Here is a 24,661-nt window from a genome sequence, read left to right as displayed (position 1 = left end):
CATTAGAGGTTCCTTAGACACTAACATACCTTCTATGCTAGTGCTACTTGACTTGTCTGCAGCGTTCGATACAGTGTCTCATCCCATGTTACTCTATAGGTTATAGAAGATTGGCACTCATGGGACAACGCTAAATTGGCTTGGGAATTTTCAGTCCAACAGGACCCAAACTATTAGTTTGGGTTCTTTTAAGTCTCGCATTATGATGCCAGACAAGGGGGTGCCCCAGGGCTCTTGTCTTAGCCCCTTGCTTTTCAACATACATGTTACACCCCTGGCCAAGATTGTAAGAGCCTTTGGCTTTGAAATAATATTGTATTCGGACAGTTTATAATCCCCTTTGATAAAGCCCAAAGCAAAAGAAAGCTTCTTCGCTGGGATTAGAGCACATGCTGCCCGAATGACAGACAACTGTCTCCAGCTGAGTGCTGGAAAAACAGAGATTATGCTGTATAGCAAGGCCCGACAACTGTGGGCCACTGAATGGTGGCTCACCGAACGTAGCATTACTCCCACACCCAAATGGGTGGTTAAGAACTTGGTAGTCCATATGGACCAACCTCTTACCATGAAATATCCGGTAATGTCCACCTCAGGCTTCTGTTTTCAAATTATGCGCTTACTGAGAAGAGCCTTTCCTTTCCTCCCACTCACAGCGAGGAAAACGGTGGTTCAGGTTTAAAGATTAGCGATTTGGATTACGGTTACGTACTGTTGGCTTCGGAAAATGAGACATTGTTTTCAAAATTACAAGTGGGACAGAACACCGCAGCCTGCCTCATTAACAATTTGCCATCAAGGACTGTATCCACTCCCCTCCAGCATACATTACACTGGCTTCCGGTTGGGAAGAGAATCATTTTTAAAATGTGTTGCCTTACACATAGAGCCCTGGCTGGAAAAGGCCCTTACTACCTAGCTTCAAAGGTTAGGCACTATTGCCCTCCTAGACTCCTTAGATTTAGTGATAAAACACTGTTAATTGTTCCTCATGTTAAAAAAGCCCGTTCAGGTGGCAGGTCTTTTTCTTACTTGGCTCCTTATTTCTGGAACAAATTGTCACATCATATTCAAAACGTCTTCGGATCACTTTCTCTTCATGAATGTACTTAATACCACTTTTTTCTGATCTAGCAACTGCTGGTGCCTTTGTCGCTTGATTGTGCTGCGATACCTTTACCGGGAAGATTCGGGTGCGTAATAAATTAAAATAACATAACATAATTATCTACAATGGAGAAAACAAATTTGTCAGTTGTTCCCTCAACACAGCTTACAAAATATCTTTAATATTATCACTTCTTATAGTCACATAGCACCCTACCTCTGGGGCACACAGGGGAGACCTTAGGGGTGACTTATATGTAAATATAAGGTAGATTACTACTTTGAAAGTACCTTTAAATCCAATGTCGAATTTCCATATTGTTGCAATTTAAAAGCAGTCTGCAAGGTAGGGCTGTTTTTTAAAATGACAGCAGGCACCCCAGTAGTACACCCTCTAGTGCAAGAAATCTACTGGGCCTCTAACCTTCCCTGCCCCATTATATACTAAGGACTTATAGGTAGTTTAAATCCCCCTTGCCTTATTATATACTAGGGACTTACAGGGGTCTGTCATTGCCAATTGTATTATACCTAATTTCCATTTACTTTTAATCAGAGCACAGGCCCTGGGCCTGGTTATCATAGCCCAGGACACAATTAGAGTCAGAAAACCAGCACCTAGTACTAAAAAATGGGGGCAACAAGTGGGGGAACACAGCAATCAGGTTCTAGTTTCCGACAGGTTTTCAAATTGCATATCTGTCCTTTTGCTTTTTCTTAAGTTTCCCTTCCCTCCAAATATGCAGTTGATAGACCACATTTTCCAGCCATTTTTTCCTGTCATGCCCACGTTTACACCTAAGATTTAGACATACATATGTGGAGTTCTGCAAGCATGAAAGATCTTTGCTCGTACTTATCTGAATTGGATTTATGAGTATGTGAAGCAAATCCTACAGGTGTCCTAGTTATTTCCTTACTCATAAATGCACTCTCCTAGATAGTCCCATAGACCTGATTTATCAAAATGGCAATTTTACCCCATAATAGTTTTCTTTTTTACAGAGCGCTGTTGGAGGACAACTGTTCATCGGTCCTCTGTAACTGCATGGCAAAAAGAATGCTGAGAGCACAGAAAATTAAAGTTCTCTTTTTAACAAACAATTGCCACATTTCTTAATCAATATTAGTACAAAACATGTTTGAAAAACACTTAAAAGTTCAAAAGGTGGTATGCAAATAGACAAATATATATTTACACTACAGACAAAATGTAAAATATTTTTGGCTACTGGGTGTGGAAGCTTCATCAGAATTCTTTGATTCGTCCTTGAAATCCAACAGTAGCATACTCTATACATATGCAACACACCAATGGTCCATCAAAGTAGGAGTAAATTCTAGCACAGGATATTATTGGTAGCTGTTCTAAGCTTTGGAGAGGCCTTCTGTACCATTTTAAGTCTTTTATTCATTTTATGGTCTATATAATTTTGAAATTGTACCCAACATGGTGGATGTCGAAGCAAAATTCATGGGCTTTGAGGGGAGGTGGATCATGTTAGCACTATTTATGTTCAGTCATTCACTCCTTCATGCACTTACTCCAGCGAATCAGCAGGTGATTGGTGTGCATGCTGGGAACACAGAAAATGTTGGCTGGTTAGGTCAGCACCTTTCTCTTGGTGAGCAAAAGAAGAAATAGTTATACTGATTAGTGACCTTCCATGTCATAAAGTGGCCTTGCCTGCACCTCGAAAATGGGTGTCCTAATTACTTTACACTACCACCTTCCCTAGCAGAGTTACCATGAATAACTGAAATATATGAAAAGAATGCTGCACCTGGCTTATAGATTCATTTCTCTAGAAATTATATACATTTTTCTGGTTGCCTATCATTATCTGCCTAGAACATTTTGGTAACAGAGCCAGTCAGAAATCAGGCAATGCCAAATTTATGAGGTAATCTTTGTCATTCACACAGGATTCCTCCAAAGAATGATAGGGTGTGCTCCAACCTTGATGAACCAGAGGGAGATGAAGAGAGCGTTGAAGCTGAAAGAACTCTAGTCATGGAGATTGTCTCAGGCCAGCGAACCAAAGAGGTAAACACAAAAAATTATACGTTTAATAAGGGCCATGACAATACAATTCATTGCCCAGTACTTCAACTGTCTGTCTTAGTTCTTCATAATCCAATTTGTAAACAATTTCTCAATGTGTTTTTTCCTTCAAATATTTGAGGGGGGTATATAATATTATTATAAAGCTCTAATTTATATGGGGAAAAGCAGACAAACAGTGAGAGTATGTATATTTTGTGCCTCTTCTAGAGAAAGCAATTGAGAGTTTGAAACCCTTTTTTTAAAAAACCATTGTAGACAAAGAAGCAGCTGCTTTATAACTTTGATTCGTATTCAGCCTCGCCTCCCTCCCTACTATTTTTTAGTTTTATCAGATTTGTCCTGTGCCAATGTGGCGATTTAGTGTGTTCCAACAGGGTAGCTTTCCAGATGTCACCATTTCAATGACTCTTGTGGATGTTTCCATTCTAATTAATGTCTTGATGGTCATGATGATGATAAAGTAGATATCAAAGAGCACAAATTGATTCTCGGGCGGGTGTGCTGGCACTGGAAAGCTGGAAAAGAGGAAGAAGGTTATTGTAAAAGCCAAGTCTTTAAACCCCTACAGAACTTGAGATGGTTGCATTCTTAGTGAAGCATAGTGGGCAAAGAATTCACAACTTAAGCACTAACTAGAAAAAGCTCTGGCACCTGCTCTAGAGTAAGAACTCAAGAACGCTAAGCAAAAATGGTGCCTCTTGAATGAAGAGCTCTCCTTGCTGAAATGTCTATAATTCTTGATTAAATAAAGTCAGGGCCAAGTTTTTTGATGAGCGCAGGCAGCCAAAGCAGATTTCTAAGATGAGATGTTACAGAGAAGAGAGGAGGGCAATTGAGCTAGTCAGCAGAGGAGACCGCAATTTGCTTTTCATTAAAATAGGACATCAGGGAAAAGACATAGCTCTGAATGAGCTCCACCAGTGGGGTAACAAAGATATTCAAGAGCTTAGGGCTGTGAGAAGATAACTTTGGTACCCCGCATCAAGGCTGGGATCAGCAAGGTGAAAAACTGTCATCTTTCAAATAAGAAGTTAGCCAGTCTGATGCATATAGAGCCTATTTGATGCATATAGAGCCTATTTGATAGGGGATGGTGTGACAAAAAGTGCCAGAGGCAACAATTAAGTCAAAAAGAATCAAACTCTGCGTAGCCTCCTTTAGCTAGCATCATCCAGATGGTGTAATGCTGTTTCAGTCCTGAAAGCCATCCAGAACAACCCTGAATTCTCAATAATACTTTATTTTGGCTTGTAAAACCATAAAAGTACATACATAAACCAGTTAAAACATTAAAATATCTTGTCACATTTAAACAATACGGTACACACTTCTGGAAAACCTTCCTAAAAGTTCACATGGATATACATATTTTAAAAAGTTTAAACTGGCAGCAACAATGTTTAAGATACGAATACAGCTTATAATGAGAACATACACATTGGGACCATAGAGCCTTCCAGCTATATTATCACATATAGCTAGGGTTTCCTGTTTTCAATTCCTGTTTTTGGTCAATTCTGGTGGTTTTTTTTCCCAGTGAATTCAATACCTTAAAAACAGTGGTTATCAGTGGTTACATATTTTCGTGGCATGGAAAACAACAGAAACAGTGTTTTTTTAGTGTTTATGGAACATTTTGCTTCTTCATTGCTTGCTTTCTGCATTGATAGTGCATGGTATTTAGACAGTGTGCGTACAATGTATATGAGGTCCAAATACATTTTTACAAATCAAACTTATTGTGGTGCACCAAACAATACTTCTTCAGTGAGGTTTTGGTCATGTGGCTTGCTCTTTCCTTCCCATGTAAGCTTCTATCTGTGAAAAGGCCTTCTCAACATTGGCACTTGAGACTGGCAATGCCAAAGCATCCAGTACCCAATCTGCTAACTCTGCGATTCTCTGGGGCAGGTTCTGCAACATATGCATTGAACAAGAAGCATATGCCTTCAGAGTTATTGAAGCGGTCAACAATAAAACAGTACTTTTTACAGTCTGGTGAAAATTCCCCTTATGGAAGGGATCTAGAACTTGTGCAAAGTACCACAGTGTGGCTTCATTGACATCAAATGACATGGTCGATGAAGAGACTTTTCTATGAGTCTTTGTACGCATTGAAAAATCAAAATTCATGGATTGCCCCTCAGCATTTATTTGCTTACCAAGTGACAAGGATTCTACCATGGAACATGTTGCAGTGCCAAAGTCATTATAAGGGTTGTCCAGTCTACTCTCAAGGAGATGTTTCACATCTACACCAATTACGCTGAACACTTGATAGACAAGGGTGTTTTCAGACTCCAGTTTTTTTATTATGTCCACTACAGAAGTCATGTTTTCTTGTAAAAATCTAAGAATGCAGTAGAGTGTACTTTTTCACATTACTATCATTATACGACCAGAGATCCTCACATATCTTGCCTTTGGCATCATCACTAAGCAAAATCAAAATGTCTGTAAATGGTTGCCACATGGATAATATAGCATTCCCGGCCTCCAGGACTGAGAACCATTGGCTCTATGACACAGTTGGGATGACCAGAATGGACTACAGTCAGAAGCATTATTCATTAACTCTGAAGATTGTAAAGATACTTTCAGCATACCATCTAGCATGCAGCAATGATCTCTTACAGAAAAGCACTTCGGCTCGGGTATCACTTTTTACAGGTCAACATACAACTGTTTCATATATATTGCGGAATCACTGAAAATACAAACAATATCACTCCAGTCTTTGTTGAACTTGGCAAGAATTGTTTTACAGCAGCGTTCCATGTTTTCCAAAAGTTTGGTGTCATGTTTTCACCACAATCCCAGATGCTTGGTGACAGTACTCTTTTCACATATACCTGTCACTACACCTTGCGTTGAATTTTTCTGGGGTGTTTGGCAATTCACTTACTATCAATACCGACTCACAAAAAAAGAGGGCTGAGGTATCAGAGTGTATAACCCATTCTCTGTCTGTGGGTAAATGTGATGGTACATATTTGGAAAGATTCTTATGAAACTAGCCATTTTATCTATCAGTGAAAGGATCAAATGTACCCAAAATATCAAACATGATTTTAATATTTCCTGAATCTCTACAATTTATAAAATAATTAAAAATGACCTAAAGCATGCTTCTAAACCCTGCATCTTTAGACCAAAGGCCACAAAACTGAAAAAAGCAAAAGGAAGAAGACACAATGGGGCACATGCATCAAACCATTTTGCGATCGCAAGTAGTGCGAATCGCAAAATTAGGAAATTTGCGATCACAAAATGGCCTTTTGAGATGCATGTACCTTTTTTGCAATTCACAATGAAGGAAATCACATTTTTTTCGATTCCCTTAATTGCAAAAGCAGTTACGGAATCGCAAATTGTGATCCCCTAAATGCGATGCATTATGCAATCGCAAATTGCATTTTTGCAATTTAGAATCGCAAATTACCATCAACTTCAAGTTGATGGTAATTTGCAATTCCTTTAAAAAATGCAAATAAATGTTTTTTCCAAAGTGCATTGTGTGCACCACAAGTGCATAGCTACCTATTTTGGGGGGTGCATCAAATTGCATGCGTAATTTGCGAGTACCTATTTTGTACTCGCAAATTGCGCATGCAATTTCATTCAGGAATGAATGGGAAGCCATTCCTTAATTGCGTATCGCAATTTGTGAGTCGCAAATAAGGAACGTGTAGGAATCATAATTTGTTTTGCGATTCCTACATGCATAAGGAATTGCGATTCCTAAATTGCAATTCCTTAAAAATTGCAATTTAGGAATTGGAATTCCTTACTTTGATGCATGTGGCCCAATATTTTGGGAACATCCCTAAACAACAAAACTCAGGCAGAATAAAGTTAGCACAGTCTTTCTTGCTGCTATCTTATATAACAAAGTTACATTGTATTGTATATCCTTCAGGAAAAAATAAAATGACTCTTTCACTCTCCTTTTTCTTTCTTTGAATGGCATTTAGTTTGTGATTGTGTTTATATGTTTACAAAATGGTGAGGGCTACTTACCTTTTGGTGGGGTTTTATCAGTTATTATGGGGCTTAACCTAAAACAGGATAGCCTACATATAGCTCATTGGCTCTAATTCTCCATGCCCAAGATAATATTCTAGAGCCAGCAGACACAATGTACTCCTTGTGTCACACCTCAGAATCCTAGAAGCTTTCCAGTAATGAACTGAACCCATTTGCTTACACACAGGAATGATTCACATTCTTTGGGGCAGAAGTAGAACATATGTTCCACTGGTTCTTGTGACTGTAGGCAAAAAGGGCAATGAAAAGACTGGTAGCAACTCTTGTTCCATATGCATGTAAAAGATTTTAATGGCAAGGTGCAATGTCTAAACTTTGTTCACAAGCTTTTCGCTTGGGAGGGCTGGATCCTGTCCACGTATGGTTCGAGGGTTTGAAGCCAAAAAAGAACATTTGTGGTTGAGGGATTTCTTGGTGATACTCCCCACTTTTTGGTATTTCCAGGTTTAATCCAACATAAATTCCCAAAAATCTTGCTTCAATTTTAGAAAGGTACCTTTCGTCATTGAAGCAGAGGAATGCCAAACCTCCTCCATCTTAACCGACTCACACAGAACTTTTATATTTCTAAGCCATGGGACGGGCGCAAACTCATTTGTCAATACTGATTAACGCCACCAAAGCTTCTCCACTTCTCTATAGGGCATCAATTCCAGTGTCGTCTAGAGCTGCCGCCAAGTTTATCAAAGGTTTTAGAAGTACCACCTGGTCAATTCTCTTTGGTGCTAGATCAAATTGTAGGCATGTGAGAGGGGTACTTGAATTCAATAAAAGCAGAGAGGTGAATATTTATTTCATTTTTCTGAATGTTAGACAGACAGGCAGTGGTGAAATAGGTTGTTAGTTAGCAAGGGCTGAAGAACCAGCCATGGTCTTTTTCAACAATAGAATGACCAGTCCCTTTTTCCAAGCTCTAGGGAATGTTTCCAGAGACAGAGAATTGTTATACAATTGAGAAGTTGTGGAACTACAGCACTAAGCACAGATCGCAAAACCAGGGAGCCCAAAGGTAATCTAGAGATCGTGATCTAGTGATGAGTGTATGGGACAATAAATAATCCAGACTCATCGGATAAAAACTTATATAGAACAGGGGATACCTGGGGTGGGACTGGAGGGTAGCTGTTGTTTCAGTGACAAACCTTAAGGGCAAATTCCTGCTAAGGAAATTTAGAGTCTTTAGGATTTTATCTTCAAAGTAAAAAGAGAATCTCAGAGTTCCTGTGAAGGAAGGATAGAGGAGGCAATACTGCAGGGTGAAAAAAACAGCTTAAAACCATTTATATGGGAATTTAACTCATCTTGAATCACAGTCACATAATAACCAGTTTGGTTTTCCTGCATAGTTTGCTATAGGTTGTAAACCTGTCATAATGAGCTTGTTCCTGAAAGGGAAATTTTCCAATTACTTTCTAGGGTGCATAAGGAGTGTTTCTCAGGGAACAATTTTGGCTATGAAGGGTAATATGATCAAGTGTGACAAGAAGCCTGATATCAGGTCCCATAGTAGCAGGGGTGGGATGAATGCCTTAAACTCTGCCAAAGTTCTCACTGGTTACTTTAGAAAAGGGACAAGAAAAAGGACCTGACAATAAGGAGAAAGGTTTTGCAAGGAGATTGGTGCCATGGGAGAACTATGGGAATAGTGTAGGATTCTAGATTTTGTGAGATGAAAATTAAGTCATGATTGTTGCTAGCTTTATGAGTGGAGGAAGCTGACTGAGGCCATGGTCTCAATTAGATTCTTGTTTACTGACCTGTAGCCCCGATCACGCTTAATGTTAACATCTCCCGGCAATACAAAGTTAGAAGATTGCTGTACTAACGGAGGAACAAACTCCGAGTTCAAGCTGTCAAATTAAGTGGATAGGCTAGAAGGCCATCAGAGAAAATATAGCTTTATAGCCTGCTGCTGAGGACTATACTGGCAGCGGCAATGACGTATAATGAAGGAGAGGGTCAACTGGTATAGCCCTCTGAAGAAGGGCTATAAGGCTATTAATATGTTCCAACAGCTAAGGGTTAAATGTTCTTACTTTAAAAGGGATTAACAAACATTGGAATGTTGGAGCAGAAAACTTACACCAGCCATTATATGCTTAGAGCTAGTTCATTCTCTTTAATAGAGCTCTCAACAAATCAATGTTCTAATGTTATTTATGATAGATTTTGGAGAACACTTCAGGTGGCATAAAGGAGGAAACGAAAATAATTACTAACAACCTACTAACGCAATTCAGCATGTTGAGTCTGATGGCGTGGTAACTGAAGGGGACTATATAAGAAATGTGATTCACAATAAAACCTCCAAAATATAGTTGTCTTTGACATCTCCACAAGGTAAAAGTTACTGTCACTTTTATATAACATAGCAATGTTTATTTCTGAGGAAATAAACCATATAGTGAATTGGAGAAATTAAATAGTGCTATCTGTGTACTCCCTTGAATATATATCTCTATAACATTATTCATTTTTATGCTCACTGAATGCAAATATGTATTCATAAGAAGACAAATGACAGTCAGATTATTGTCACTGACATCTTCTTTCGTGCTCTGTATGCAATCTTCTTCGTTGTCTTGGTCAATGTTTTTAAATCTTCCTTTGGTATGAAGAAGCCTACACAAATAATAATAATAATGCCTCTTGATTCTTAAAATTGGCTTATAACAATGTTTCAGGCATTATCTTAACATTAGAAGCACTTGAGTAGCCAGTGGTTAACATTTTACCATCATTTCTCTCACATTGCATCTGAAGTAGAAGGTACTGGATTTCTATCTTGATTAGTTGTCTATATCACCTTAGTATTTCATTTTAATGAGTTTTTTTCTACCATTCTATTTTCTAAAACTATTGATGACTGTGTAAATTCAGGAAAAATGTTCAGTTTTGTCTATAAAGTAACTTGCATTATACTTAACTGGTTTTTATTGGTTTTGTTAATCTTTTATTTAATTTGTTTATCATTAAAACAGTTCCTTGATCTGATTCTTTTCCTGACATGTTCAGTGTTTGCCGTAGTTGGCATGGTTTGTCATTCGGCAAATCTGATTAACAAGGAGTCTTTCATTTCTTGTTGCTGTGGAAACTAGGGTAGACTAATGCATTTACAAACATTGAGGCCAATTTGCAAAGGCATGTAGCAGTATGTGAAGCAGAGCTACAGAAGAGCTACTACCAATACTTTGAAATGACTTTGTGAATCAACACAAAATGTCCAACTCTCCATTAGTGAAAGTGTAAAGAGGACACTGTCCTTTCTTTTGCTACAAACTGAATATGAATATTTCCCTGGATAGTCCAGTTCTCAATGATTTAGGACCAATTCACAATGGCATTTAGGAATGCTTGAAGTACACCCACAGGAGTACTACTTCCCATACTCATGTATGCCTTTGTGAATTGGTCCTATCACGTATAGTTGTAACAAAGTTATGTAGGATATTAAATTAGATTTCTGGTTCGGAAAACTTGCAAATGCAAGCTGTAACTGATAGTGTGTCCACTGTGACCTCATATTTCTTTACACGTTTTAGATTTTCTCATCCATTATGCTCTTATTTTATGTCAGACCTGTCTTTCTAAAAGTGTAAAAATGTTTTTATTCAGGTACTACATTTTTATATTTCAAATAAAATTATTTATGAGAACTGTATTTTGATAAATTATTACCAGCAGAGCATAACCTAGTCCGTGTCTATGCAGGGGTATTTCTTAAGTGTGATTGGTACACCGAGGTGCATCCTAGGGCTGCGATCAAAAAGATAGCAAAGCAGAGGAAGAATGTTCATAGAGCAAAAAGACACTTTGGGAGATGTGTTTTGAAGAATGAAGAATTTGAGATAGCCCTAATGTTAAGAAGCAGAGACTTCCAGTGTTTACTGGCCAAGAAACAGAAAGATCGACTGACCACATCACTTCTCTTGAGAGACAGAGACAGAATGAGATGAGGTGATTGGAAGCATAATGAGTAAATCTAGAATTTAGATTGGAGAGAAAGAGGTCCTTTCCTGTGGATGACATTATGAACAGAGGGACTTGAGCAAGCAAATTCTTCAGTTTGCTAGAGAAAGATAGAAGAGAGATTGGTCTAAAGTTTGTTGGGATTGTTTGATCAGATGAATTTTTTTTCAATAGGGGGGCGACTTGCACATGTTTCCAATCAGATGGAACAGAACTTGGGGTGTGAAAAAGGTGCGGAATTAGTTTTTGCATAAATGTGAAAAATTAAAGCGACATTATGCATACTTACGCGAAAAACAAATCCTTCATTTCATGCTATATTTTAGCACAAACTGCATACGCATATACATTTTGGGTGTGTGGCTGCACTTAAACGAGAGCACAGCAAACAGCTTTTGTTCCTGTGTGTTTGTGGTAAATTGCATTAATTTGAGAATTTCACATAACAAGTATAACATCAAATTCGCTAAATTACATGACTTACGCCAGTGTAATTAAAATTTCGTAGAGTCCAAAACAGAACAAGACCTCAAAGAAACATTACAGCGAAGCCTCAAGCTAGGACCAATGCAACTTCACCAATGTATATGAGCAGAGCCTGACAAGGCTCAAAGGGAGAACTCGATCTTATGTTATGTATCTGGTCAAGGTTCTTCTCTGATGAACATTCCCTCAAATTTCCCACCTTAGAGGATATCTCGGGATCTGAAACACTGTTGAAAATGGAAAGGAAATCTAAGCCAGGCTGAAGAGAAAAGGAAGCATATATTTTTAAGATTTCTTTCTGGAAAAGGAAGCTACATTTAATATAGTTGGACAGGCAGTGGGTGCAAGAACGTTTTTGACTATGGAAATGAAAATTTTAGAAGGGTTGTAGGATCTATTAAGTCTCACTCATCACGTTTAGGGTAAAACCATCGAAGACATACGTTCCTACGGGACAAAGACTACCCAGAATTAATGTGTTTGGGATAACATTGATGAAACTCTCACAAAAGTCATATTCAATGTGTAGGGGACTGCAATTGTGGTTACTAACAATCAAATTATTCCACTTGGAATTGCAAATAGAACAAGGACGCCCCTTTCAAGCCCCCTTCTATTTGTGATACATGCTATTTCATGAGACACTAAAACTCCATAATATGTATTTTGTAGTCACAAAACCTTTTCGTAATTGCAGACCCTTCATCTCTCTCTTGCAGGTTCCAGATTTCTTCCTTTGTGACAGTTTTGCTGTCTTTCCCTTCCTCCATCTTTATGATCTGTCTTTTTCTCCCTCTTGCTCTCTGTGAATATCTGATGCAGAAAAGTAGATGCCGATACCCAAAAATAAGTACAGTTGGCACCTACCGGCTCCAATTAAGCACTGGCAAAAAACCTTTCGTTATCAGGCCCAGAGGGCCTCATTTTCACAAAATGACAGAGTGCGGCGCCACAAACCATTTTGCTGCTAACAGCTGCTTCATTTTAAAAGCACAGGGATGTGTCGTATTAACAGCAATACAACGCATCCAAGTGCTTTCCCCTGCGTGGAGCACTGTTGGCTGCCAGGTGCCAGTGCAGGCACCCTTGTGCCATGTTGCAAGGGTGCCTGCATTGCAGGGACAATTGTTTTTGTGCAGGAAGGGATACCTTATGTACAAAAACAATCATTGATGGCATTCTCCTCTTTCTATGCATGTTGCAGAGTGCAGCACTCATAGAAGGAGAAAAAAACAAGGAGAAATAAAAGTATTTTTCCTCATTGCGCCACTTCTACACCTCCCCTGGGGATGCATAGGAGTCATATTAATTCCCAAGGTTTACAACACTTTGTAAATCTAGGAATGTGCCAGTTTCATGGATGTTGCATCAGAGCACCCGCAAAAACACCCATGGAACGCCCCGTCCACTCAGATTAATGCGTGAAAGGGGCTCATATTTATAAAGCCATGAAAATCACACGGTTGAATTTAGCTGGCCTTGTAAATATGGGCAGACACACTGCGCCGCCGGTGCGTCACAAAAAGTGACGTACCGGCAGTGCAAAAGGCTTGTAAATGAGTCCCATAGTTGGTATGGATCCACTAAGAGATCAAACAACCTAATGCTGATTTGTTTTTAGGTCTTGCGCCTAGCGTTGCAGTGCGTAGCACTGCTCGCGCAGCGCAAGACATTTTGTAGGGGGTTTCAGAAACTGACCTAGGAATCGCACAAGCATGAGCGTGTGGTTTTCCTTTTGGGGCACACTATTGGCCTTTGCGTGCGTGTTTTTTACAAAGACAGCACGCAATAGGCCAAAGGCGGGCGCATTGCTCCGCCCATGGCCTATTGGTGTCTGTTACGCGCAGCAGCAGCATATGTTTCCAATTATCGTGCCCAGACATGGGCGCGATAATTGAAACCATATGTTTCTCTGTGGCGCGTGCACCACTCGCAGGCTTCTTTGCTTGCGATTGCTTTCACTTTCGCGATCGCTTTCAATGCCACTTTTTAGGTCTCGTTTCCTTTTCGTTGTTAGGATTAGTTTGCTTTGCGAAGTCCGTTGGGTCTAGACATGAGCTTTGTGGCTTCCATTAAAGCCACACTCCTTCCCACAACTGGAAACAGCAGATACTGACCGAGGAAGTACCAACCACTGGCCAAAGCAGGAATGCCCTTCACCTTCGCCTGGCACTGTTCCACAGTGGTTCAATCGCTCGATGACCTTAGAGGTTTGTTTGGCACCATTAAAGGGATGGACTGCACACCTTACAGCGTTGGCGTAAATCAACCCCCTTATCCTATTGCAACTTGATGGTCTCACACACAACACAATCAAAGGCAAGAAACTCAACTTTGCCCTTTGGGACAGGCCCAGCAAGCATTGGGTGTCACAGTGATTGCTGGAAAGTAGGATGGGCCCATAGAGTACTGGACAAACCAGTGTTTGCAAAGAACTGTAGTGCACAAATTGTGAGCCCCGCTAACACCAGGGCGATTTTCTGTAACGTGGAAGATAACAATATTTGTAAGGGATTACTGCTGCCACCCGGGACCGCTTGGATTTAACCACACAAAAGAAATCCGCTTTCTCTGTTGACTGTGCCAGGGGATTTTTGCAGGCTGGATTCAGATGCGGGAATGTATATTGGGAGTAATGTATGGCAATGGTACAATATTGATCATGATGGATCAAAGGGAGGTGAGGCGTGGTATAGTGTTTAAGTTATGACCCTGGAACAAATATACGTGGGCTCTAAAACCTGTTCCTTCATTTGATGATAATATGGGGTTCCTGGAAAATAAGGCAATCTCCCAGTGACTCATATCCCTTCTGCAGGCGCTTTAGCACAATAGTATCAAGTGAGAACTGTGAGATATTTGGAAATAAGCCTGTTTAAGTTTACCAGGTGGGGTATTTTAGAAACAAAATATATACATGCACCCAACTTGAGCTACTGTGGGAAAAGTTGATGAGTTTTGCATCACCACTATGTTTAAAGCGAGACGTCAGTGAACCAACAGTGCTGAACCATAATGGTCTCTGGCTGTTTTCACACTCACAGTGAGGCATCTTCAAAAACACCCAGCGTCAGGCATATCTGGCCGTATCTGAAGATCAAAACTCAAAGATTCCTTTTATGTAGTGCCTTTTGTTCACACATGTTCGATTTCACGGGCAACTATTTAAAGGACGTTAGTGGCAGTCATCGGGAACTTTCTGGTACAAAAAAAGTAAATAGTGGTGCTATAGTCCAATAAGTTATTGAAAATTATAAAATGTCCCAAAAGTCTGTGTGAAATTTACTTGCTGCATCTGATGTTATAAATAAATGGGATACGAAGTATCAGCATCAAACATGTAAACGTTGGCCCCTCTCCCAAATCTTACAGAATGGGCATAAAACAGTATCTGTTATCTCAAAACCTAAAATAAAATTGTCTGCAATTGAAGCACTGACATCTCTCTCTCTTCGGTCTTTTTTTTTTTACTACTTCCGGTGGACATGTGCTCCTTTATCCCCCTTTACACTCTCTCAAGGTACTTTGCTTCGTGCTCCACTTTTCACCCGGCACAGGATAACTTATTAGTGCTAGGGTCCATCTTGCCCTTTATTTTGCCCAGTGAGGGGGGGACACTGCTGTCACGGTAGTGACGCCTTACACGTAACGCGACAGGAAGCACTCAATTATATGCCAATTCGGAAAGGCCTGACGGTACCTGAAGGAGGCTATACAGACAAGGCGGTTGAAGATTGCAGAGGTAAAATCTACTGTAAGTTTACGGACTATGTATTTGCTAGTTTTGTGAAGTGCAAACTACACCTAGATCCTATCGACTGAACCCTTCATAAAGTGTTGAGTAGCTATGGAACAAAGCGAAGCAATTCTGTGAAAAAGTCTTAATAACTCGGGAAGGAAACGTAAATTACAAAAAAAAAATATGGAACACCGCAAATGCTGGCGACTCAAATGATGTACTGTTATTGGGAAATGACTCAAATTACTCAAAATAACCTCACACATATTCCATAGTAACAACATATGTTTGATTGTCTGGTTCCACTGTATTCGTTTGAGGACCAGGAGTTTATTGAATCTGATCAGGTTGAGATGCTATGGCTGGACGGGCCTTTTAATTGGTCTCCCACCGATGACAACCTTTCCATACATGTGGCGACGTGGCCTAGATATTCCAGGTGGCACCTTTCAAGAATGGGTTTGGCCTCCTGGCTATATACACTGGAGAGGATCATGGAGCAAGATGCTGTGAGGTAGCTTTTGTAGCAGTGTCCGTTCCTTCAGCGAATGCCAGACGCATCTCTGTATAGAGAGCAAAATGTTTCCTCCATGAAGCCTGACATGCCTACATAGACAACAATGCCTTTTCCCTCACTGACGTTCAGGCAGGCCTCCTCTGTCCAGAGAAAATAATCGGATCAGTTAATGAGGTCCAGACAAGCCTCTGCATAAGAGGACATTGTTAGTGAGACCCTGTTAGTGAGGAATGTCGGCCTCCTCAGTGAGGGCTAGACAGGCTTGGCTATAGAGAATAATGTATGTTCCTTTGAAGTGATCCAAACAGGCCACTGCACAGAGAGCAGTATATTTCTCTGCCTGTGATCTAGACAGGCTCCTCTATACAGGATCCCTTCTGGCGTGCCCCTGTTGTGTGTCAGATAGTGCTCGGTAGAAAAACAAGTTTCTGCTTCTGTAGAGAGTGCCAGGCCGACTTCATTATTAGGGAGCAGTTTCGACTAAATCGGTGATGGTCAGCCAGAATTTTGTATGGAAAATAGTATTTGTTCCTCATAAGGGGCCAGTTGACCTATTTAAAGAGAACTGCATTTTTTCCTTCGGTGTGGGCTGTATAGGCCCCTTTACCGACAACAATATATTTTTATTCCTCACGGAGGCCAGACGGCCTTTGCTTAGAGGACATTATATGTTTCCTCGGTGTGGGCCTGATGGTCTCCCATCTCTCATGCATGCTTGGAAGCACTAGCAATTCAGGCAAAATATTCCCAATCTTAAAGCAAAAATTGCTTTATTTTAGCTTTGTCCAGCCTAAAATGTAAGTTAGTAGGGAAATTAAAAACTGGAGATATATTTTTCAAACTCCCTCTTTTCTGCTTCCAATGTTGCCATGAATGGAAGTGCAGAACATGCTCCCTTAGGGCCATATGTAGGTGGCATACAATTTACCGATTCTTAAATACCGAATTTTACCGATTCGGTATTTAAGAATCGGTAAATTGTATGTAGGTAATAATTCGGTAAATGTTACCGAATCGGAGAAATTCGGTAATCACCGAATCGGTATTTACCGATTCGGTAATGAGGCATACCTTCCCATTGATTCCTATGGGCCTGGAGGCCCATAGGAATCAATGGGAAGGTATGCCTTATTACCGAATCGGTAAATACCGATTCGGTAATGGGGGGAGCACATTCAAGGGTGGCAGGGTGTCACATTGACACCCTGTTGCACCCCTGATTCCTGCATGTGTGCACATGTGGCGGGCATACATGCCCTAAGGGCATGTATGTCTGCCACATGGCACTCTTATTTCAGCAAAATATTGCTTTTTGCAATGTATTCGGTATTTATCACCAACCTATATTTGGTGGTAAATACCGAATTCTAATTCCTACACAACACTCATTAGAGTGTTTCCTACATCTCATTTCAGGATTCGGTAATTTTACCGATTCAGTAAATTACCGAATCCTGAAATATGCCCCCTACATAGCAAAGGCCTCATGCATCAAGCCAAAATCCAGTCGGTAAAATACCGATTCGCTAATAGCTCCCGGTATTGAGTTAAAAATACCCAATCCCAATGCATCAACCCAAAAGCAAAAATCGCTATTTAAGGAATCCTTAAATAGCGATTCCTTAAATAGCGATAGCATTTAAGGAATCCCAAATTGAGATTCCTTAATTTAAGGAATCTCTATTTGGGATTCCTTAAATGCAATGCATGAAAGTAAAAAAAAAAGCGAATTCGCTAATAGGGGGAGCAAATTACCATGAAGATGAACTGCATGGTAATTTGCTAAAACCTTGAAAAATGCACTTTTGTGCATTTTTCAAAGTTTCATGTTGCGCACACACATGCCCTTAGAGGCCCATAGGAATGATTGGGATGGCATTCCTTAATTGCTACTCGCAATTTGCTAGTAGCAATTAAGAAAAGTTAAGGAATCGCTATTTGAATAGCGATTCCTACATGCATAGCCTTTTGCTATTCCTTATTAGCGATTCCTTATTTTTCGCTAATAAGGAATCGCAAATGCCAATGTTGATGCATATGCCCCCAAATGCCTAAATACCGGTCGGTAACGGGATATTTACCGAAAATCGGCCGTTACCGACCGGTATTTGGCTTCCTACATATGGCCCTTAGTGTGAGATATACAGGCCCTGGAATAGAGTTCGATATATTTCCCCGAATGAGACCAGACTGGCCCCCAGTATGAGAAGTGTCTGCTCCATCAGAGCCAGGCCAACCTCGCTTTAGAGTGCATTATCAAGGGAGGGCCAGACGACAGCCATTCCTCTGCCAGCATTGATATTCCCTGGCAGCTGTCCAGGTCCTGCAAATCCTGGCAGGCCCAGCTTTTTTCCAGGGCTGTTGACATCTGATGAAGCTGGCTGGAGGTCCGGAACATTTTCCTTGCGCACAGTGGAGGCTCAGAAATGGACTAGCCTGTGACAAAATGACTGACATTCTGCATTTGTGGAAGGCTGTCATGTGTCAGAAGGCAACTATTTCCCAAGAAAATTGTTAAGTTTCGCTTTCCAGACAGTATAACATGTCTGGTTGTGAAAAAAGCTATTGTCGGTTTACATTGGGCATACTGCCTGCCCATTACTTACCATTGGTTGGTTTACTGTCACTCTTATTTGCTTACTGTTTATTCGTTAGCTTGTGTGGGCTTTACTTCCTGTTGTGTTTGTCCCATACCCTTGAGCATGGCCCCATTACGTGTGCCCTTCCACTGCTTATTTTTCAGGCACTATTTTTAATTTGTTTGCTAAGCCCTCATAAGAGTGCATGTCTTTTCCAGCTGTCTCCCTCATGTACTTCTCTTCGCCCTTTACAGTGCTCCATATTACTCTCTCACCTGTGTTTTTCTCCTGTGCCCCCTGTTTTGCACTCACCCTCATGCGCTTCCTCCCCTACATTGCTTTAGCTCTAGTGTGCTTCTTCTTGGAGTCCTTCTTTCCCCTCCTCCCACCTGCCCATTCTTCTCCCCCGAGTCCTGCTACCCCTTCCACATTCCCGCTCATTATTGCTGCCCCTCCCACCAGTTGCTCCCGCGTAAATACCCCTTCTCCACTCGTGGTCTTATTTTTAGGTTGAACCTGGGCAGCACATGCGCTGCTCTGAGAGTCATGCTCTATTCAGGAAGTGACTTGAAGCTCCGCCCATTCTCCGCCTATATTTTTAATTGCCTTGTGTCATTGTCCACTGTAAACTTTGGCTGTTCATTGGCCAATAAACGTAGTAGTCCCTCCGTAGTACCGCCTTGTCTCATTTTGTAACCTCCCATGGCGACACCCCTTGTTAGGTGTGTTGTTACACGGTAGGCTTTAATTACAGCCTCCCAGCAATATTTTCTCAAATAGCTTTGTCCTGCCTGCTGTTGCAGGTAGGACACACTCTCTCCTAACGCTTAAAAAAAAATGTTTATAGCACAAGCGCATTTGCAATGTAGTAGGTCTCGCATTTGTGAGGTTTTTTTATTCATCTGTTTTAAAAACAACACATAAATAAAAGGCATTGTCATTTACAATGCCAATAGCTCAAACTCTCGTAAATACGAGACCTATTGCATTGCAAATGCTTGTTTAGAAAAGCATTGGCTCAGAGGTGTGCAAAAAACCCTGGCAGTGAAAGTATTAATAGCTTAGGGATCTACATACATATTTTGCAACCACTATGTAAATCTTTAAGCACCAGACCTAGCTCTCCGGTCCTCTTTTTTTTACTTTCCTTCTTCCTCCCCACCCCATTTTTCTGAGTGATTTCTCCTGCTTTTGCCTCGCATATGTTTACCTATTTTTCCTTTCTTTCACCCCGTTTTTCTGAGTGCATTCTCAGGCTTTTGTCTTATTTTTTACTGCTTTCTCCATCTTCTCCCCCATTTTATTGAGTGCTTTCTCCTGCTTATGCCTCTTTTTTTTACTGCTTTCTCCTTCAATCCCCCCATTTTTATTTCAGGATGCTTTCTCCTGCTTTTTTGTCATTTCTCACTTCTCGCGTTTTTCTGAGTGCTTTCTCCTGCTTTTGCCTCATGTTTTACTGCCTTCTTGTTCCCCTCTACCTTTTTTCAGTGTTCTCCTGCTTTTGCCTAATTTTTTACTACTTTCCCCGTCCTTTACCCCATTTTTCTGAGTGTTTTCTCCTGCTTCATTTTATACTGCTTTCTCCTTCCTCTCCCGCTTTTTATGCTTTCTCCTGCTTTTTCCTAATTTTGTACTGCTTTCTCCGCAAAGCAGCTTGCAACTCCTTTTGCGATTTTGCGATGCAGCGCGCGCTACCAAATTCGTTTTATTTATTTAATTGTTTACTTACCTGCAATTATCCATATTCCGGTTTTTAGAGGACATACTTGAGGGCAATCTGAGCAGGGCAATAGCCTCCATCGGGGAACAACCTTTACAACGCAACTTTTACAACGCACTACCATTACAACGAAACTGTTACAACGCAAATGCATTGACAACGCATGCCATTACAACGCAAGTCTTTACATCGACTTGCACTAGATGGCGTGCTAACATTAAAAATAGTGTAGTTTACAATCCAAACACCTTCCCTACTGTTACGTGGACTGGAGTTAGAATAGTAAATTACACTTTTTTAATGTTAGCACGCCATCTAGTGCAAGTCGATGTAAAGACTTGCGTTGTAAAGACTTGCGTTGTCACTGCATTTGCGTTGTAAAACTTTTGTTGTAACAGCATGCGTTGTAAAAGCATGCGTTGTAACATCATACATCCGCCTCCATCTGATCCCAAATTGCATTCTGGGGGATACTCTCCCTAACGACTGTGGGCAGCATGGCTTTAACGAAAATGAGGGTCCTGCCACAACTACTATATTACTTTGCTAACCTTCCAATATATCTCCCACCAGCCCTTTTCAAAACCTTAGAGGGGATGGTGAGAAGGCAAATCTGGGGGGTCTCCCCCAACAGAGTAGCTCACCGGAAACTCTACCTGTCGACCAAGGATTGCTTGCACTACCCAACCTAGTGCACTACTACCTAGCAGCCAAGCTACAATGGGAGCCTGGATGGCTATCGGAGCAGCATCTGGCAGACATGGCGAAGGATCTCCCGGCCCAGACGCACCAAGCTCTTCTTTCCCTATTTCACCCTTACAGCAAACAGAAACCAGCGCCACAATTGTTACTAAACGTGGCATATAGATGCTATCGCAGAAGCTTGATCCTGACACTTAACGTTAAGCCATATGCCCATGCACTCCCAGTAACAGATACACTGAGGAGCCACGGCCCCATCTTGGCCTGAGAAATACGCTGCCTAATTGAAAGCGGAATCCAAGATGTGGGAGACATGTACCATGAAGCAAACGTGATGTCCTTCACCTCACTTGTAGACAGTTCCGTGGTAGCACCAGGGCAATTCCTCATGCACTGAGGAATCATAGCTACGCTACACAAACACTGGGGAGACATGACAAGAGAACCCCCAACACATTTCACCATCCAATACTTACACGTAATGGGCCAGGGTAGGCATCTTATTAACTGGTTTACTGCCTCCCTCAGGTCTCACACAGCAGCACCGTTAATCTCTCTACGGGCGCGCTGGGAGGAGGACCTATAGCACCCCTTCACAGACGTTGAATGGAGCAAGGTGTTGGAGGGACCATCTAACGTCCCGCGAAACATGCAATTCCGCCTCATACAGTATTTTGTTACCCAGAGGGCATATCTCCCCCAGCAAAAATCAACAAATTCTATGTTGGTGCAGACACTGCCAGTCCGTGCTGCCGGGCCGCCGACACAGACCTATTACACATGATATGGAGCTGCCCGAGACTAGGAGAATATGGGGAGTTGGTAGTGTCCATACTAAGCCGCTGTACAGATTTAACAATACCTCTGAATTGGGAGACCTGCATTCTAAATCTCTACACAAACAGCAAAAGCCTGAGAGTCACCTCCTGGTTTATGGCGTTAGGGCTGATTGTTGCAAAGAGGCTGATCACAAAAAGATGGCGCTCACCCAAGCGTGCCTGGGAACGCTCCCTGCAGGTGTGGGCCAAGGTGGAGAGCATAGCACTATGCAGGGAAGACGCATTGGGCCTACGTAAAATTCCAATTGCAGAATGTTGTAATGAAATAATGCAGAAACTCCTGGGTAGGAGCAAGAACCCAGAGCCTGAAGCAGAACCAATAACAAATAGATAGCAATTGGCCCCCTATACATGCATCTTGAAATGGCCTTTCACATTTACGACACCAATACACTGCGCCTATGAAGGAAAATACTAAACAAGTAACGTGCAGAACCTACATGCCACACAAAGAATACACGCCAGCCCCAGTAAATATTATATCACTTTGGTTGCTTGGAGGTGCCCCACCAACATACACCCCAGCCCAGTTAATCTCAGTTACCCCTTCTTTTTGCCCTAAATCTCCGACAATATTATCAAAGAATAGTAGTACATGCACACTACATCAAGAGACGAACCTCCCTTTGAGGATCGGCAACAGGTTATGAGTCGCTCCCTGCTGGTTTTAGACCTGCGGCCCTGTTCCTGCCGCGCAATAGCTTGGAAGTGAGGTTTGTCACTCAATATCCTACATTATGTAATAGTAATAATTACCACTGGAGATGTTATGTATTGTACTACTTATGTTGTATTTGCTTGTTTAGCTATTGAAATGATGATAAATACAATAAATACAGATTAAAACAAAAAATCAGGAAATGACCAACATCAGTGTAGAATTGGGTGAACTGAAAGCTGCATCTGGTGAAGGAAGTTCTGAACAGGGTCTACCACTGACGTCCACATCACATGCGCCAATGAATTCTGAATCTGCAACTGTCTAATACTTTTGTCCTGCCACCATGGATCACTATTCTGACCATTACAGTGCTGCTGTTTACCATTTATCCTTGGAGTCACTTCTCAGGGGTTGCCATGTGGCTACAACTGCGCCACATGTACATTCGTCTCATGCACTATCCAGAAAATGCTAGGTAAAGGAAACATAATGGCAGCCTCTTAAGCTAAAGGAACCAATCTCTTCCCTTCCTGGCAGAAAATAGGAACTTCCAGGAATCTTGACACATGAAGAGGATTGCTAAAGGTGTACTGAGCGAAAATGAAATGCATGCAGCATGCTGATCAGAAAGTTGAAATAGAAAGCTAGGACCAGCAATTTTTTATCTGAAGCATGATCTTAGTTCCTGCTTGGCCCACCTCAGCTGTATTCTTTGCTACAGAAGTTCTGTCGATATAGATCATTATACCCTACCAACTTGTCCTACCAACCTGTCTACACGGGCCGCCACAGTGCAGGATAGCTCAGTGCGGGCCATAATTAAACACTCAAATCTGTTGGCTCGTTGGGCCCTAATGGTCTCCCAAACAATTTATTTAGACACAATTCAGATATTTGGGTGCTGCCTCATCAAGCTTATTTGTCTATGTGGTTGAAAACCAGATAGTTCCTATATCATGGCAAAGGACTAGCCTACATCTTATCTTTAAGAGCGGTGACTCTTCTAAACCCTCAAATTATAGGCTGATTGCAGTATTTGACATAGAAGCCAAATATTATGCCCAAGGTCTTTTAAACTAGAACAAGAATATAGGGTATGAACCTGAAGGAGCCGGGTTCCACATTTTAGATTTACTCTGGAACCCCTGGCCGATGGCTCTTTGTTTCCTGTTTGGAAGTGTGGAGGGGAGAGAAAATGATTCGCCAATTATACTTTGCATTCCAATGAACCATGACTCCAAAGAATCACAGACTCCTGATTCAAAGTTTAGTAATTTATCACTAAGCCAAGAACAGTTGGACATACAGACACCTCAAAATGAGGGTGTAGAAATATATTGGAACTAATACAAAGCACAATCTATGGGTTAAATTGACTCAATGTAGCATACAAAAAATGACCAGTTCTAGAATCAGGACGCAGATTATAACTGCGCCAACATCAAGAGTCTTCTTCATTGGAGGTTTGTAAGTGAAAAGCATTAGTTAGTCCCTACACTACCACTATCGTGACATACCTATTTTGCATTTCCCAGGAAAGTCCAGGAAAGGTGTCAGCATGTGAAGCTTCCTAAGAAGTGCGCTCACCTTGAATGGGTCAAGTAGCATAAAGATATAGAGCTCTTTCTGAGATGCTCTCTCATCTCAAGGCATGGCAGAAGTCCCCCGGATTCCGTCCCTAACTCCAGCACATATATTGTAGGACCCGCCCATCATCACATCACACGATTGTCCCATCCAGCTGGACACCTCCTCACAGGTAACTTCCCATCGAGCAACGGTGCTTCCAGACTTTTGCTTGATGACCTTGATCCCCCAGGCTTTCTCCAGTTAGAAAGAACACCATCCCACATTATCAGTATTGCTGGTTCAAACGTATTCTCACCTCCCTAAGCCTAGCTCCTATAACAAAGGCATTATTTTATCTAACAAAGATGGATTTCTTCACCTGCAAAAGAAACGTGAGAAAAAGCTAATTGTACATACACATGAATTTCTTCTAGCAATCTTGTATAGAGAGCCAGGAAGAAATACGCATGAGGCCTGCGTAATTCGGCTAACATAGGAAACAATATGAAATTCCATTGCATACATATACGTGGTCATTGTTATGGTGCACATTTAAATCAATGCAAACAAATTATCTCTCATTAGTCACATATAAAACTCGACACATTTAGACTTTCATCAAATAGCACATGATTACAATGTGGATTTCTCCAAGTTA

General features: G+C 41.1%; 1 protein-coding gene across 3 annotated transcripts in view; it reads left to right on the top strand.

Annotated features, from left to right (window-relative positions):
* The window catches only part of LOC146810314 (ATP-binding cassette sub-family A member 10-like), a 1,546,030-nt gene that overhangs the window by 1,323,574 nt on the left and 197,795 nt on the right, over positions 1–24,661 (top strand). For all 3 annotated transcript variants that reach the window (XM_085617307.1, XM_085617308.1, XM_085617306.1), the window contains one exon: positions 3,034–3,154. In XM_085617307.1, coding sequence (XP_085473433.1) covers positions 3,034–3,154 — 121 coding nt within the window. The remainder of the gene's footprint in view (positions 1–3,033; positions 3,155–24,661) is intronic.

This window comes from Triturus cristatus, chromosome 7, assembly GCF_964204655.1.
Source record: "Triturus cristatus chromosome 7, aTriCri1.1, whole genome shotgun sequence".
In the NCBI taxonomy this organism is placed as follows: domain Eukaryota; kingdom Metazoa; phylum Chordata; class Amphibia; order Caudata; family Salamandridae; genus Triturus; species Triturus cristatus.
This window is presented reverse-complemented; position numbering and strand designations above follow the sequence as displayed.